General features: G+C 39.0%; 1 protein-coding gene across 1 annotated transcript in view; it reads left to right on the top strand.

Annotated features, from left to right (window-relative positions):
• Positions 1-16,072, top strand: part of LOC122554210 (dihydropyrimidine dehydrogenase [NADP(+)]-like) — a 739,011-nt gene that overhangs the window by 351,322 nt on the left and 371,617 nt on the right. Inside the window, exons 9-10 of the mRNA XM_043698867.2 lie at positions 4,816-4,923; positions 5,768-5,937. Of these exons, the coding sequence (XP_043554802.2) occupies positions 4,816-4,923; positions 5,768-5,937 (278 nt within the window). The remainder of the gene's footprint in view (positions 1-4,815; positions 4,924-5,767; positions 5,938-16,072) is intronic.

Genomic DNA, 16,072 nt, shown 5'->3' with positions numbered 1-16,072 from the left:
TATTTTTGCGAAAGGATTCATATACTCAGCATAACAAAGAAAGTCACATTTACGTAAATTATGACATAATTGAAATGTCCCGTAACAATTCATTCAAGAAGCAAATGCGGCAGCCGTTTTGCAGCTGCAGTGATACTACAAATTATACCACTAGCAATGTGATGAATAACCAATTGATCTGGTCTGTTTTCATGGTGTTCTTTGAGGGAGGAACGTTGCTGAAGACATTGGAAGGTAGTACTGCTGCTGTTTGATGAGAGTCATTGGATTATTGGTGTGAATCTGCACAGAACTAGAGATGCCAGCACAGTCAGGGAAGAGAAATTATCATCGCAGGCAGTTGCATCAACAGGCAGCAGTAAGTGATTGGAGCTGGGGAACAGACCACTCAAAAATTGGACAGAGCAGGGAGGAAGAGCTTCAGCACAGGCATCTTCCAGGCAAGCAGAAAGTTCCAGAAACAAGGTACTCCCCAAGTGTCGGTTCCCTGCAACTCAGAGGACCTGTGTGACAGGGAACTCTGCTAATGCAAACAAACAGTCTTGGACATTTGTACTTTAGTCTATAATGACCTGATGCCTTGTGGGTCTCAAGGCAATCCCCAACCTGCAGCCATCATTGTCACCATCACCCTGAACTTATATGCATTTGGATCATTCTGGGAATCAGCTGCAGATCTGCTGACATCTCACAGTCAGTGACCCATTGTGTTATTCGGCATGTTACAGATGATCTATTCTGAAGGCTAGGCTCTACATACATGGGCCATGCAAGCACAATAGGCCATTGGGCTCTTTAATGGACAAGCCCAGGTCCAATGGCTCATCCATATAAAGCATCAAGGCACTGACAAACCAAAATGTCAGATTACTAAATTGAAAAGCTTTTCACTTGCTGAATGTTCGGTTGGCCTGAGAACCATGTATACCGACAGGATAACATTTATTCCATTAAGAGCTAGGTCCTGTGACCCACCCAGACACACAAGATTAGAACTCCAGTCAGAGCAACCTACTTATATAAGCCTGCATTGAACAGATCATTGACATACTGAAAATGTATCTTGACTGGATGGGTGGTACTTTCCATGACAATCATACTGTTCATGCACCATTCAGAATGGTGCTACATATGATTCATCAAAAATGGTGACACCTCTCTCAATGGACAAACTCATACACTCAAAGCTAACTCTGCCTCACTCTCAGTGTCCTGATTATCCTGTGCTCACACCCTATGGCACAACATGATGATGCAAAGAGGCCTGAAGCTGGTTGAAAAGTAAGGAATAAACAGTTCTTTTCCTCAATGAAGAATAAGGAGGAGGAAGATCAGGAAAATGGGGTGCCACAGACAAGGCCAGTCTTCATTGTACAAATGAAGGCTGCCCCCACCGTCAAAGGCCTTATGACAATTGGAAAAATGGCAGGGTCACAGTCACTTCAGTGATTCAGCAAAGCATCAACTATGAGTCTTCTGTGGCGATGAGAGATGCCTGCTAAACTCAACCTCCATGAGAAAGAAGTGATCCCGTTTGTGCACACATTGAATAATTCCATAGCTATCCAAAGATATAAAGCTATTTATCCATGTCAGTGCTCCACGTCACAAACCAGGCATCCATAAGGAGGCAAGCTCACTCCATCCTTCCTACCCGTCACCTCCTGCCAATCTCCCACATCCTCTCCTTTTCAGTCCCGAACACAATTTCAATATAACGCAGAAGAAAGATCACATTTATGAAGCAACACCATGATGAGAGTATAAATCAAGTAAAGAGAGACTGAAATCTTTGTCACTCACACCCAGTTTTTTCAGATGCTCCTTGTTCTCCATGCCCTACCTCATGGCTGAGGGAGCGGTAGAGGCTGCAAGCCTTTTTATATCTGTTCATGGCTGAGATGCCATGATTTCTACTTCACTATAGGGGATTCTCCACAGACTGCTAAATCCGTCAGCTCCATTGTCACCCACCCTTGAGATGTGGACAGGTTCTGATCAGGGTGGCCAAGAAGATAAGGGATACCAATGAATCCTTTGATGGGTGGTCCGCTCATCAGCCTCTTTACAGGCCCCAACTGTCATCCTTAACATGCATAACTGTGCCATCAATGACATTGAGCAGTCCATCTCTAAACAGAGTGTGACCCCTTCTGTGCATGTCAGAATGCTGTATTTGCACCTCTTCAGAATGGTGCTATCTAGGATTCTTCCAAGATGGTGACGCCTCTTGTAATGATGGAGCTCATGCACTCAAAGCTGACTATGCCTCACTCATATCCTCCTGCTCTTCCTGTTCTCACTTTCTAAAGCCCATATTGGCTCTGCTGAGGTGTGTGTGCTTCGGTACTGGTGATGATGTTCAGGTAAGTTGTGACAGTGCTAATGCTGTGGAATCTCTGCTCACTGAGATGATCACCAATTCTGCACTGTGGCTCAATGGTTAGCGCTGCTGACTCACAGCATCAGGGACCTGGGTTCAATTCCAGTCTCGGGTGACTGTCTGTCTGTGTTCAGTTTGCACAATCTCCCTGTGTCTGCATGGGCTTCTGCCAAGTGCTCTGGTTTTCTCCCACAGTCCAAAGATGTGCAGCTTGGTTGGATTGGCTGTGCTAAATTGCTCACGGTATCCAGGGATGTGTAGGTTAGGTGCATTAATCATAGGAAATGCAGGAATTGGGTGATGGGATGATCTTCAGAGGGTTGATGTGAACTTGTTTTGCCGAATGACCTGATGCCACAATGTAGGAATTCTATTCATGCTATCCTCTATTCTGTTGCCTGCAGGAAAAGGTACATTAGAGCAGTGAAGCCCAGAAATTATGACAGTTGTCAAGTCACAATGCACATTGGACAGGAATGACCTTTACCTGAGTTTATCACTATCGAATGACTGTACTTTCCAGCTTCCAGCTTCACCCTTATCAATGGTCTGCTGTGATGACACTATAGTAATGTCCAGTGCCACCTTCATGATGGCAGTGATACCTAATCATTATTTTGGCCCCAGATATGAGAGTGAATGACATCTCACTGGTAGGGCTGGAAATTCACTCTGACAATATTAGCCAAGGCCATGGGCATGCTCCTGTATATGGAATTGGAGGTCTTTTATCCTGTTGTCACTTGCTACTCATCTTCCCAAATCCTATGCAATCATTGTTGGGCTAATGTCCTCCTGATTAGTCCATGATTGTTCATCTCCAACCATTTACTTTTTGTCTCCTGTGGTGAATGATTAGGGTGGAGAGGGTGGGGGGGGACACAATTTGTAACTGGTTAACAATAACAAAATACTGTTGCCCTAAGCCACAGTTTACAGTTTGAGCTTGGGTCCTTCTGCAGTATGGCTCCTGTGAGATATGAAGCCCAACTTTAAAAGTGTTACGTCCAGCTATTGGGCTTCACTTGAAAACTTGTTGTTGTCTTTTTTCTTGCTAAATATTTACTTCCGTTGACATTTTAGTGTATTGTTATAACCGGCTAGTGTCATAAATTGAGCCCCACTATTCTTGAGTCATGCCATTTTTAAAAAAAAATGCACAGTACCCCAATTTACCTAACTTTCAGACCAAGATTGATAAAAGGTACAGATTTGGATCCTGGAGGAAAGAAGAACAAGTCCAGTTAGGTGATTTTCCTTCCTGATTGCAATATCAAGATGGTCTTACTTCAGCAAGTCAGGCCCCTGGTCTTCAGTTTGCTTTCTCTGGAAGGTTCCACTGGCTTATAAGAAGGACAATGTCATTGACCTATTTGGAAATAGTCTCTGACTTATCAGTTCAAATGTCACAGCTCACAGCAACTATTATAAATGACTTCAAATTTATACTCAGTTTTGTTTACTGCAGAGAACAGTAGCTTTTCTTTTCCTGTGTGTGTCAGTGCCTCTGTAAATTATCCCCAGTTCCAATCTGCTCAGTTAGCTGTGAACCAATCAGCTTCTCTTGTCAACATTTCCTCAGCTCCTGTTTGTTTACATGTTACTGGAACCCACAGCCAAAGGAACAAAGTTCACAATAAATATTGAATTCATGGCTCTGCATTGATCCAGCCATCCTGGGAAATCCCTGTTTAAAAAAGAAATTGTTTATCATTGCAATCCTTAGTTTTTAAAGGCACAAACAAAATGACATTAGTTAATACAGAATTTAGAGACCATGTATGCCTTGAGTACTCCAAAAAGACAGGAGTGCTATTAAAACAAATCATAGAATCTTAGAATAGAATCATAGAATTTCTACAGTGTGGAAGCAAGCCACTCGGACCCTCAAATCCACACCAACACTCACTGACTTTCTATCAAGGGCCCTGCCAACTTGATAAATGACACAATAACTAATTTTGAAAACTTTCTACAAATTTGTTTCCAGAGTGGCTGTGCCATTTTTGAATAGCTCTGTTCAAAGATGTAAAGTATTATACCTAAGAATGTTAAGCATTCTGCAAATTAATTTCAGTTGAAAGCTCATGTAAGATTGTGATATCAGATTCTAAATTATTTTCCCATTTGCAATTGATGTTTTCTTAACAAATATTAAGGAATATGAAATTGTGTGTTCAAAATAGTGCATGTATTATTTCGTTAAGATTTTTAATATGGTACGTCTTCAAAAATTGAATTAAGTTATTTTTAAATAAAAGACCACTTTATTAGAGAAGGTAGCCGACATGAATGCTGAAACAATTGGAGTTTCCAACATTTTCAGGCAAGAGGGTATTGAATCCATTCTGTTCATTCTAAAAATGCAAAAGGCTATACAGATCTCATTCTTGGTGCATTATTATTTAATGGAGCAATCTGTGTTTCAACAGGTTTACCAGAGCCAAAGAGAGATCACATCTTTGAAGGCTTAACAGCGGAACATGGCTTCTACACATCTAAGGAGTTCTTGCCTATTGTTGCAAAAGCTAGCAAACCAGGTAGAATTTTGTTGTTTAATATTGGTCAAAATATTGCATAATTTGCATTTGTTGTCAGGAGGGCTGTTCACTGTTAATATTCTTCAACAAATGAAGTAGGTTCATTTTAAATGAAAGCATAATAACAGTTATTTATTGTGTGATAAAACATTTCTGTATTGTAAAAGGATCATCAGCAATTTAGAATTTTCTCTTTGCGGCACATGCTTTTTCCTTTATTTTGCAACAGGAATGTAATGTGAACTTGCATTTTGACAACCGTTAGACCCTGTAACATCATGCAACCTATGATTTGTCTAATTTATTTACACCTTCCAACAAATCTATTTTTTTATGTCTGGAAATATATTCTGCTTAATCTTAATGATGTATGGATTTAATAAAAGAATTGGTTTCAAAAATTCATTTTAATGGTCTAAGGACATCTTTTGCGATACATTAGGGCTAACTAAATGCATGATCGCATAGTAAAAAGATGTTATGATCACAGACTAATAGTATTTTTCTGATTTATTTAGATTTTGAGAGTTTTGATTGCTTCAGTGTAATGTATGTGATATCTGATGCTGAAATCTGAACCATTCAATGTAGCCTGCAGTCATCCATAGAAGATAAAATAATAGGCCTCTTTGCTGAGGGTGCTGGGTGTGAAATTATGTATATGAATACATTTGAAAAGGAATAAAACACCCTGCAATGAAACAGAATAATTTGATAGTAATATGTCTCATTTCAGCCTTCTGTTGTGCAATTTTACATTTCTATAAATATCTCCCTGTGACTTTGCGATGCCCAGAGTAAATAGCATATTTCAAAGGAAATGCTCTTTTTTTTATCTTCACAGGGATGTGTGCCTGTCAGTCTAGTCTGCCATCACTAAAAGGCACAGTTCTTGTACTTGGTGCTGGAGACACTGCCTTTGACTGTGCTACATCTGCATTACGCTGTGGAGCTCACCGTGTGTTTGTGGTTTTTAGAAAAGGATTTACCAATATCAGGGCTGTCCCAGAGGAGGTAAAATTCAACAAGCTTTAACACTCAGGATTTAATACAATTGGGCTTGCCTGATGGAGCATAGATTGCAAGATTTCAATCTATTAAGTTGTGTGTCCTGTCACTCAATATCTCAAGCTCAGCATTACACAATTTAGTTGTTTGTATAACTGCTGTATTCCAAATTTAATGTTCCTCATTCCTTTTCCAACATTTATTTAACATTACAAGAAGTCTTTTTAAGTATAGAAAGTAGATGAATGCTGTTTGCCTAATAGCACATTGCCCTATTAAATCAGCATGGCCATTTTATATTTAATTATTTTTGCATACACCTGTCAATGTTATAAAAAATTTGAGAACAAGCACAGCATAGTTATATTTAACTTTATAGTGATAAGTGTCTAAATGAAAGCATTAAGTAAAATATATGATTTAAAGAAAGTCAAAAGGCATATTTTAACAAAACACAATTTGAATAGAATTTAGATTGAACAGTTTCTATTGCAAGCAGTTTCTTCTAGAGTAATTGTACATCCTAGCACCCCTACATTCAGCCACAGTAAAACTGCTCTGGTGTTTTGGCAAACATTACCATAATTTTAGTAGGGATCTGCCAGAAAAACTCAAATTTGTCTAGAACCTCTGTCCAGGTTTTAACTGGGGATTTCCACAGTTGCCTTCAAAACCAATCTTTTTGCAATCTTTCAGCATTATAAGGCTTTCTGCTACAGTGGACAACCCATGGCTCCCACATGGAATACACTGCTTCATGGGCCATCACTGCCGCATGTCTTCATTCACCAAGAAGAAATGCTTAACACCCACTCACTAATGTTTCACAGTTACAAACACTGATCACGTGTTTATGCCAAGCCTTTCATTTGCCCTTTCCTTGTCCTATTAGTTCATTTATTTATGACATACTGATGTTCGTTTTGTCCTTTGCATTCCTTTTAATGGAAGTAGGATCAAACCTGGACATGGTTCTTTAAGCACAGTCTGATTAATTTTTTATTAAGTGTGTGTATTATCTCCATGAATGCTATTAGTGCTATCTCTCCCTCTCACCCCATGAATTATATGAAATGAAACAACAGTGCTGAATCAATATACAGTTAGGAATTCAGAGTATTAGTGTTGAGAAAAATCAATAGTTCGAGCAACAGCACAATGCTGCCATGATGCAGCCTATTTTCCTTGCTAATGCACGCCAAACCTATTCATAACATCGTCAGTATTTGGTCAACTGACATGATATCAAAGGAAGAAAATTATTTTCAATCATGAATCAATTCTTCTCTTAACAAATATTAAGGTGTGGCCCTTCTCTGATCATGGAAGGAAGACGCAATAATAGGACAAGACAATTGGCACTTTGTTAGAAAGCCCGATAGAATTATAGAATCATACCTCACAGAAACTGACCCTTCGGCCCACCCATGTCAACCAGGTTTTCTGAACTGAACTAGTCCCATTTGCTTGCATTTGGCCCATATCATGGCATAATATTTGTAGGGACCTTGGGAACTCATCCAACTACAATGAAATGAGTTATATGTTACTATTGAAGGGAATTAAAATCATATTGCAAGTGAAAAATGTGGAACTAAGATTTATCAATATGTAAAAGATTGCTTACGACAATTATAGCTCGACATTGCAATCCAATACAATGCCAAAATTTTGGTTTTTAAGGGGAATATGCTCATTCCATTTACAAAAGTTTCTTTGATCTTTACAACTGTGTTACAAATATAATGACCTTGTTCTGTTTTCTTCTTAACATCAACATGTCTCAGAACAAAACATAATAAGCCTCCTTCTGAAGGTGAACAATTTTAAACAATACAAGCATTAATTGAACAAAGCTAATGAAGAATTGACCTGAGACAAATTCTTTGAGGAACAGTATTTTCAATAATGGGTCTGTGTATAAAACTTATATTATTTGTATTTGAGAGCACTTGCCCAAAGGCTGCCATTTCCAATATTTCTATCTATTTAGTTTTACTGCTGAATAAGATTTAAAGTGAAAAGTAACAAATTTATTGGAGGCAGTAACTTATACTGTGGCTAAAGGGGAACTAGTACATTTGTAGGGTGTACCATGTGCTGATGTTTCATCTATTTACAATTTATCTAAATTACTTGGACAAAGGGACCAAAGATACAGTTACTATTTTTGTGGATGATTAAAAAAAATTAGTACGAAGGATAGTTGTGAAGAAGGCATGAAGTTACAAAGAGATATCGATGGTTGAAGTGAATGAACATAGATCTGGAAAATGGAGTATAGTGTGGTAAAATATGAATTTGTCCATTTTGGCAGAAGTACAAAAAGAATATACCATAAAGTGGCGACAGATTGCTGACTCCTAAGATTCAGGAGCATCTGATTGTCCTTGAGCATGACTTGTGGAAAGTTAGTTGCAGATGCAGTAAATAATTAGTAAATCTAATGGAATGTTACTGCTTATTAAAAGGTGAAATGATTCCAAAACAACTGGGGTTATGTTTCATTTATGCAAACTGCTGGTGAGACCACATCTGGAGTTTTGAGTACTTTGTTCATATCCTAGTGCTAAGGGAGGATGTAAATGCATTGGAAGCAGTTCATAGAAGGTTTCTGGACTAAAACCAGGAATGCATGCATTGTCTTAAGAGGAAAGGTTGGACTGGCTAGGTTTGTATCTACTGGAGTTTGGAAGAGTAGAAGTGACTTGATTCAAGTGTGTGATCCAGAGGAGCCTTGACAGAGTAGATGTAGAAATGGTGTTTCCTTTGGTGGGAGAGTAAACAATTAGAGACCACCTTCTAAAATAAGGTAGAGATGAGGCATCCTTTTTCTTCACAAAGTGGTGAATCTATGGAACACCTCTCCTTGAAGGCCATCAAGCGATATTTTTATTAATAAACAGATTGTTTGTTAATAAGCAAGAGAATAGAAGTTGGAATATGGAGTAATCTGATCTTATTAAATGGCAAAGCAAGCTTCAGAAGAGAAATACCCAACATCAGTTCCTAATTTGTATGTTCAAATGCATGTGTGTAAGTGACATAACTGCACAGAGGCCAGTATCAATCACCAAGCCACCCTTTATTTACATGTATACAGTACATTAGCTGTGACCAGCCAGTTTGGAGTCGGTCCCTCAAGTGAGGAGATTCTGAATCTCCTGTTTATACCTTTTACTCGGAGGTCCCTGATTGGTTCAGGTAACAACCCTAATCAAGGATCTTATAGTTAGTGAGATCCACCTGGTTCCAATCACTACAGTAAGGAATACAATTAGACTGTTGACAATACTATGAAACCTTCTTACTGCCATTCCTACTTTGTCACTCAGAAAGTACATAACTTCCTATGGCCATCCTTCTCACAGAATGGAAGTTTTGGAAACAGAAAGAGGACTATGATGCTATTAACAAATCTGTAAAAATTATAAGTTTGCATTTCTTGCTTTGTATTTCTTTTGAACATTGTAGATAGATCCATGAATTTGAAAAAAAAAACTCATGAGAAATTGTCCACTTTTTTTTAATGCTTGAATATGCTAGATCTTCAAATTAAATGCTTCCATGACTCCCTTTGCCAAAGGCCTACACATTTTTACTATTGCCACCATTCTTGTTTCTCCTTTACTGTTTACATCAGTGACTGCATATGATTGTGTTGTTGTTGGGAGAATACAAAAATCACAGCAGGTGTACTTTAGAAAATTTGTTGTGCACTGACTATCACTGTGTCACCAAGGAGTTTGAATCTTGTGAAACTATAAGAGCTTCTTTTAGCAGCTACAGGAAAGTATTCACCATGACTGAGTTGATGACATTAAACATTGCCTGTTTGATCATGATTTTGTGGTCTGTTAATCCAGTCTACACTCTCAAAGGATGCTGGAGAAAATAAACCTAGAGAAGCTGAGTGAAGATAGCTACGGCCAACACAGTGCATCCCAAAATTTTACTTAGATTTCCTTCAGGGTTTCATTGTGCAGCTTCAATGTACTTGATACCCAAGGAAAACTTAGTGTTGGATATTTTTGACAGAAGCATTATTGAACCCCGTGAAAACCAAAAGAGCCATGGATGCTGTAAAACAGAAAAGAAACAGAAAATGCTGGAAAGGCTCAGCAGGTCTGGCACTATCTGTGGAGAAAAAACAATTACCGTTTTGGGTCACCGGACTTGAAATGTTAGCTCTGGTTTCTGTCCTCAGATACTGCTCAGACCTGCTGAGCTTTTCCAGCAATTCCTGATTTTGAACTCCATGAATCTCCATTGCACTTTGATTTATGTTCATTTTAACTGGAATGGGGTCAATGCGTAGCCCAGTATTTATTCTAATTAGTCAGGGGTAATCCAGTACTTGCTATTTCCACTGAGTACCAAACAGATCTGTAATATTACTTTATTGAGTCGCTCAGCTTTCATGGCTATTGCAGATCTCTTTTCAAGCTTGTCACATTTTCCCCTCTATTGTGTTTCACTTGAAGTCTATGAGGTTCTGCATCCACTTTCTTTGCATAATTGGTTTACTCTCTTTTTCAGCTGCCAAAGTTTTCTATTTTTTCATTGAATACTTGAAATTAGTTCCACTGGGAAAATCTTTGGCAGTTCTGGCATAATCTTCTGACCTAAGGAATGAAAGCAGTTTTAAGGTGGAAATGTAAGGAATGAAGAAAAAGAACAATTGGGTTTCCTATTAGACCAAAAACAAAGCATCAGCTGAGATTGCTTGGTTGTTGGACTGGATTTGAGTAAGAAACATGACAAACCCTAGACATGTTTTCATACCAGAGAGAAATAAATGGACCTCTGCTCCTTGCAATCCTTTCTTGTGGTGAGTGGGGCAAACACTCCTGCTTAATTTAAACCAGCAACACAGAAAAGATTTATCCCATGTAGTAATCTGTGAAAATTCAAGAGGCTAAGAACTATTTAAACTTTATTTATTAAAGTATAAAAGGCAATACTTAACTAAAAACTATATAAAGTACAACTTTATTTATTAAAGTATAAAAGGCAATACTTAGCTAAAAACTATTTCCTCTAACCTATCTTTTACCTTCCCTTCTATAATACTAGCCCGATAAAACTCCAGATTAAGATTTACAAAACAAAACTGCTTATCACAAAACCAGACAGCTTTCGGTTCTTCTCTTGTATTTCTGCCTACTTTTCTTCTTGGGAATTCTGCTTCACAGGTTACTGATTGATAAAGGTACCTTTAAGAAAGCTATTCTCTGGGCAATTTGCAGATGTCATTGGTTTGGCAGTTCTCCTCCCAACTGTTCAATTTCCCCAGGTCATACCCCCAAAGCATCGGATTGTGTCATTGACTTTTAAGATTGTCAATATACCAAATTCAAAGTTGATTGGCGTTTGGTATTTTTCAGGGTATAATTTAAACTGATTGGCCTAATTCAAATCTGTTCTTGTTTCCAGTTGACCAGCTACACTAACTGCTGGACAAAAAGGTTACCTTAAATTTTTTTCCAGAACACTTGGTGCTGTCAGGTAGTTCTGTTGCTTTTAACTCTCTCAAGGGTACAGTACACTTCTACACCTTCGTAACACATCACCCCCTTAAGAAAAAAAAGAACCATCATAATGAAAAGATGGCTTCATTTTTTTCTATTCTTTAAACACATTACCCTAACATACAGATAACTTTAATCAAAGTTCACCTTAAGTCCTTCCCATATACCCGTATGGATATATATATAACATTAACTAAATACAAGTCTCATCTCAACTTTGTCAGTTAAATCTGCAATAACGCATCTGAGATTATATGTACAATTTTTAAATTAAAAGTCTGTAACATAAGACTCCAAAGAAATAGTCTCATATTCTTGTCTTTAAAGCATTCCAAGAGTGTAAGTGGATTGTGGTCAGTGTACACAACCGTCTCCGACACATTGTCCGTGACATACACAGTAAAATGCTGTAAAGCCAGGACCAAACTCATTAGTTCCTTTTCAGTTGTGGAGTATTTCCTCTGGTAGATGTTCATCTTCTTCAAAAAGTAACCAACTGGAAGTTCAATCCCATCCTCATCTTCCTGTAGGAGTACAGCTCCAACGTCTATGTCACTAGCATCGATGGTGACTATAAAAGATTTTGAAAAGTTTGGTCTAGCTGAAACCAGTTTGGTGTTTAATATCGCATTCAAATGGTTGAATGCTTCCTGGCATTGTTCTAACCACTGAAACTTTGTGTTCTTCGTCGGCAAGTCGGTTAACGGTGCCACTATACTACTGAAGTTTGGAACAAACTTCCGATAGAATCCGCTGAGTCCCAAGAATCAAAGCACCTCTTTCTTCGAGGTTGGTCATGGAAATTCCTCAATGGCCTAAATTCTTGAGTCCTGTGAGGTGAACCTTCCATGACCATTGTTATGTCCTAAGCACGTCACTTCTGCTTTTGCGTATTCAGTTTTATTAAGTTTATCACTAATTTTGCTTCTCATAGTCATTCAAAGAGTTCAGCCAACTGTACCATGTGACCTTTCCAGATCTTACTAAAGATCACTACATCTTCCACATAGACTGCACAGTTAGTTAACCCAGCCACAACTTTGTTCATGAGTCTTTGGAATGTGGCGGGTGCGTTCGTCATTCCAAAGGGCATCACTTTAAACTGCTATAGTCCATTTGGGGTTACGGATGCAGAAACGTATTTCGCCATCTCTGATAAAGGTACCTGCCAGTAACTATGCAGTAATTCCAACTTGGTGATGTAACTGGCTTGTCCAAATTTCTCGATAAGTCTTCCAATCTAGGAATTGGATATGGGTCGATTTTGTATTGGCATTGACCTTCCAATAATCCATGCAGAATTGTTGAGTCCCATCTGGTTTGGGAACTCAGATGATTGACAAACTCCACTTGCTGTAGCTTGGTTCGATGATGTCCTCGTCGAGCATGGCCTCCACCTCCATCTGCACCTATCTGGCTTTGAAAGGATTAAGCTGATATGGATGTTATTTTATCGGAGAAGTATTCCCTATGTCTACTTCACATACATTAGTATTTGTCCTCCCCATCTGAGTCTTAAATATGTCCTTATACTGCAGTAAAAAATCTTTCAACTGTGTTCTATGCTCCTGAGAACAGATAGCTTACTAACTTATCCCACTCTTCAACGACTTTTTCATCTTTTAATATATAATTCATAATCCACATCATCTGGATTTGGTTCCTCACTTTGCAGTGCAGTAACTACCACCTGTTTCTCCAGTTCTTTCTCTCTAGTATAATACGGTTTCAACATGTTCACATAACATACTTGATACCTTTGTGTCTATCTGGCATCTTTACAAGATAGTTCACCTGACTCAACTTTTTCTCAATTTGATAGGGACCACTAAACCTGGCTTTGAAGGGATCTCCTATCACTGGTGACAGTACTAACACGTCATCCCCTCAGGAAAACGGACAAGTCTCAGAGTTTTTATCAGCCTCCTGCTTCAGTCTACACTGTGCTCTCTTTAGATGCTGTTTAGCTAACTCACCTACTCGATTTAGTCTCTCCCTTACTTTTGATACATAATCTAAGTGTAAGATCTCCAACTTTGGTCCTGTCAATTTTTCTTTAATTAATTTCAAAGGGCTTCTCAAAGCATTAATTCGTTTGGTGCATCTCTAATGGCAAACAATACGAATGGAATATCTTTATCCCGATCATTTGGGTAGTCCTGACAGTACCCTCTCAACATGGTCTTCAAGGTCTGATGCCATCTTTCTAAGGTTCCATGGGATTCAGGATGGATTTAAACTGTTGTATACCTAAGCTATCCATAACCTGCTTAAATAGCCTAGCAGTGAAATTTGACCCTTGGTTCGACTGAATCTCTCTAGGTAGCCCATACCGTGTGAAAAAAGCTACTAACTCCTCTACTACCCTTTTTACCTTGATACTCCGTAATGAAATTGCCTCCAGACATCTGGTAGACACATCTGTTATGGTTAACAAGTACTAGTTCCCACTTTTAGTTCTCGGGAGGGGACCTACATAATGAATTATAACCCATGTGAAAAGTTCTTCAAATGTGGGAATTGACAACAAAGATGCTGGTTTTATTAACACCTGTGACTTACCTACCCTTTGGCATGTATGACACGTACAGCAAAAGTTAACCACATCTTTGTGCATTCCAGGCCAATAAAAATACTTTTATACCTTAGCCTGAGTCTTTCTTACACCTAGGTGACCTCCTACAGGTAGTTCATGCGCTACCTGTAAGACCCCCCTGTCTGTATGCTACCGGCAACACAATCTGGTGCACTTTGGCCCATTTCTTCTCTGCACTAACCTGGCATGGTCTCCATTTCCACCTTAGGATTGTACCTTTCAGATAACCCTCCGGAATATTTTCTGCCTCCTTTTCATCCACATATATATCTTTTATCGTCTTGTCTTGCTGTTGCAAGTCCCTTAGCTTTTCAGGACTAACCACTTCTGTCTGACCCTCTGCTTGTTCAGGTTTTTTCTGCACCATTACATCAAACAGGGTGTCCGCTAACTGAACATCAACTCCTTCATCTATCTCTTTACTGTTTGCTTCATGCTTTAACTTATGATAGTGGGATCTGGTTACCACACAGTTTGGGAAAATACCAGAATATTTCTGTTGAACTCCTCAGTTCCTTGGTCTTCCTTGGACTTCTCCAAAACAAGGGGTGTTACTCCCATCTTGGACCCTGCCAAATCATTCCCAAGAACAAACTGAATTCTTGGGACTGACACTGTGTCAATCATTCCCACTGTAACTTCCTCAGTCTTCAGTTGGCACTCCAGCATGATCTTATATAGGGGAACGCTAAATTTCTGTCCATCTATCCCATAAATTACCACACTCATGGGTAACAGATCAGAATCAGTGCATACTCGCTCATCCCTTACTATCAGCAACTGGTTAGATCCTGTATCTCTCAAAATTATAACTTCTTGTCCTTTTCTCCCTGTTGTTTCTGAGTAAACTTTACCCACAGAGGAGAATTCTTTGTAGAGATCAGGTACTAACTTCATACCCAGCCCCTGCCTCGGCTTGCACTCTCCTGCAGCTCCTCGGCTCTTCTTGGGGTCTCCTTTACTACTTTTACTAATGCCACTGGCTTAGCTTCTTTTACCACATCTTCTACCACAGTGCCTTTCTGTAACGACCAGCACTGTGACTTTATGTGTCACACTTTACCACAGTCAAAGCACCTGAGGCCTTTCACCTTCTTTCCACACTCATGGGCTTCTTTATTATCCTGTAGTAAATTCTTACTAGAAGTGTAGTGGAGTGTAGGATCTCTCCTCCTCCCAACTTCTATCCCTCATCGGACGAAATTCTGGCTGGAAGCTAGTTTTATGCTGAAAATGTGTTGCTGGAAAAGCGCAGCAGGTCAGGCAGCATCCTTGGATTTCTGGGAACGAGTTTTTAAACACCTCCAGCAGAATAATCCCTCTTACAGCCTCAAAGATCTTATCTATTTTCAAAGCACGCACCCATCGATCAAAATGACTATCTAATTCTTTTGGACTCAATGTAAGTCTGACCTAGTTCCTTCTTTGTGTTTCTGAACTGCTGTCTATATGCTTCTGGTACCAATTCATAAGCACTCAAAATAGCCTGTTTAACCTCTTCATAATGTCTTGACAATTCATCAGACAGTGCGGCAAATACCTCATCAGCTCAACCTACCAGTTTAATCAGAACTAGCATTATCCATAAATCCACGGACCACTCCATCTGCCCAGCCAATTTTTCAAATGAAATAAAGAAAGCTTTAATATCTTTCTCATCAAAATGTGGGAGAGTCGTGACATGTTTGTATACATCACTACCTTCTCTTTTTATCTCCATCCTGTTAACTTGACTTTGCTGACTGAGTCGCAACTTCTCAGGTTCAAATTCTCTCTCATTTTGCTCAGCTAAGAACCTTCTCTCTCTTTCTGTTTCCTCTCTCTCTCTCCTCTCTCTCTTTCTCTCTCCCTTTCTTCTCTCTCTCTCTTTCTTCCTTTCTTCTCTCTCCCTTTCTTCTCTTTCTTTTTGGTCAGCCAAGAACCTTCTCTCTCTCTGTTTCCTCTGTCTCTCTCTTCTCTCATTTTCTCTCTCTCTCTCTTTGTTTATCCTATAACTCCATTTTCCTCAATTGTA

Source organism: Chiloscyllium plagiosum, unplaced genomic scaffold (genome assembly GCF_037043375.1).
Source record: "Chiloscyllium plagiosum isolate Xiang-an unplaced genomic scaffold, Cpla_swu_hap1 HiC_scaffold_9, whole genome shotgun sequence".
NCBI lineage: Eukaryota > Metazoa > Chordata > Chondrichthyes > Orectolobiformes > Hemiscylliidae > Chiloscyllium > Chiloscyllium plagiosum.
This window is presented reverse-complemented; position numbering and strand designations above follow the sequence as displayed.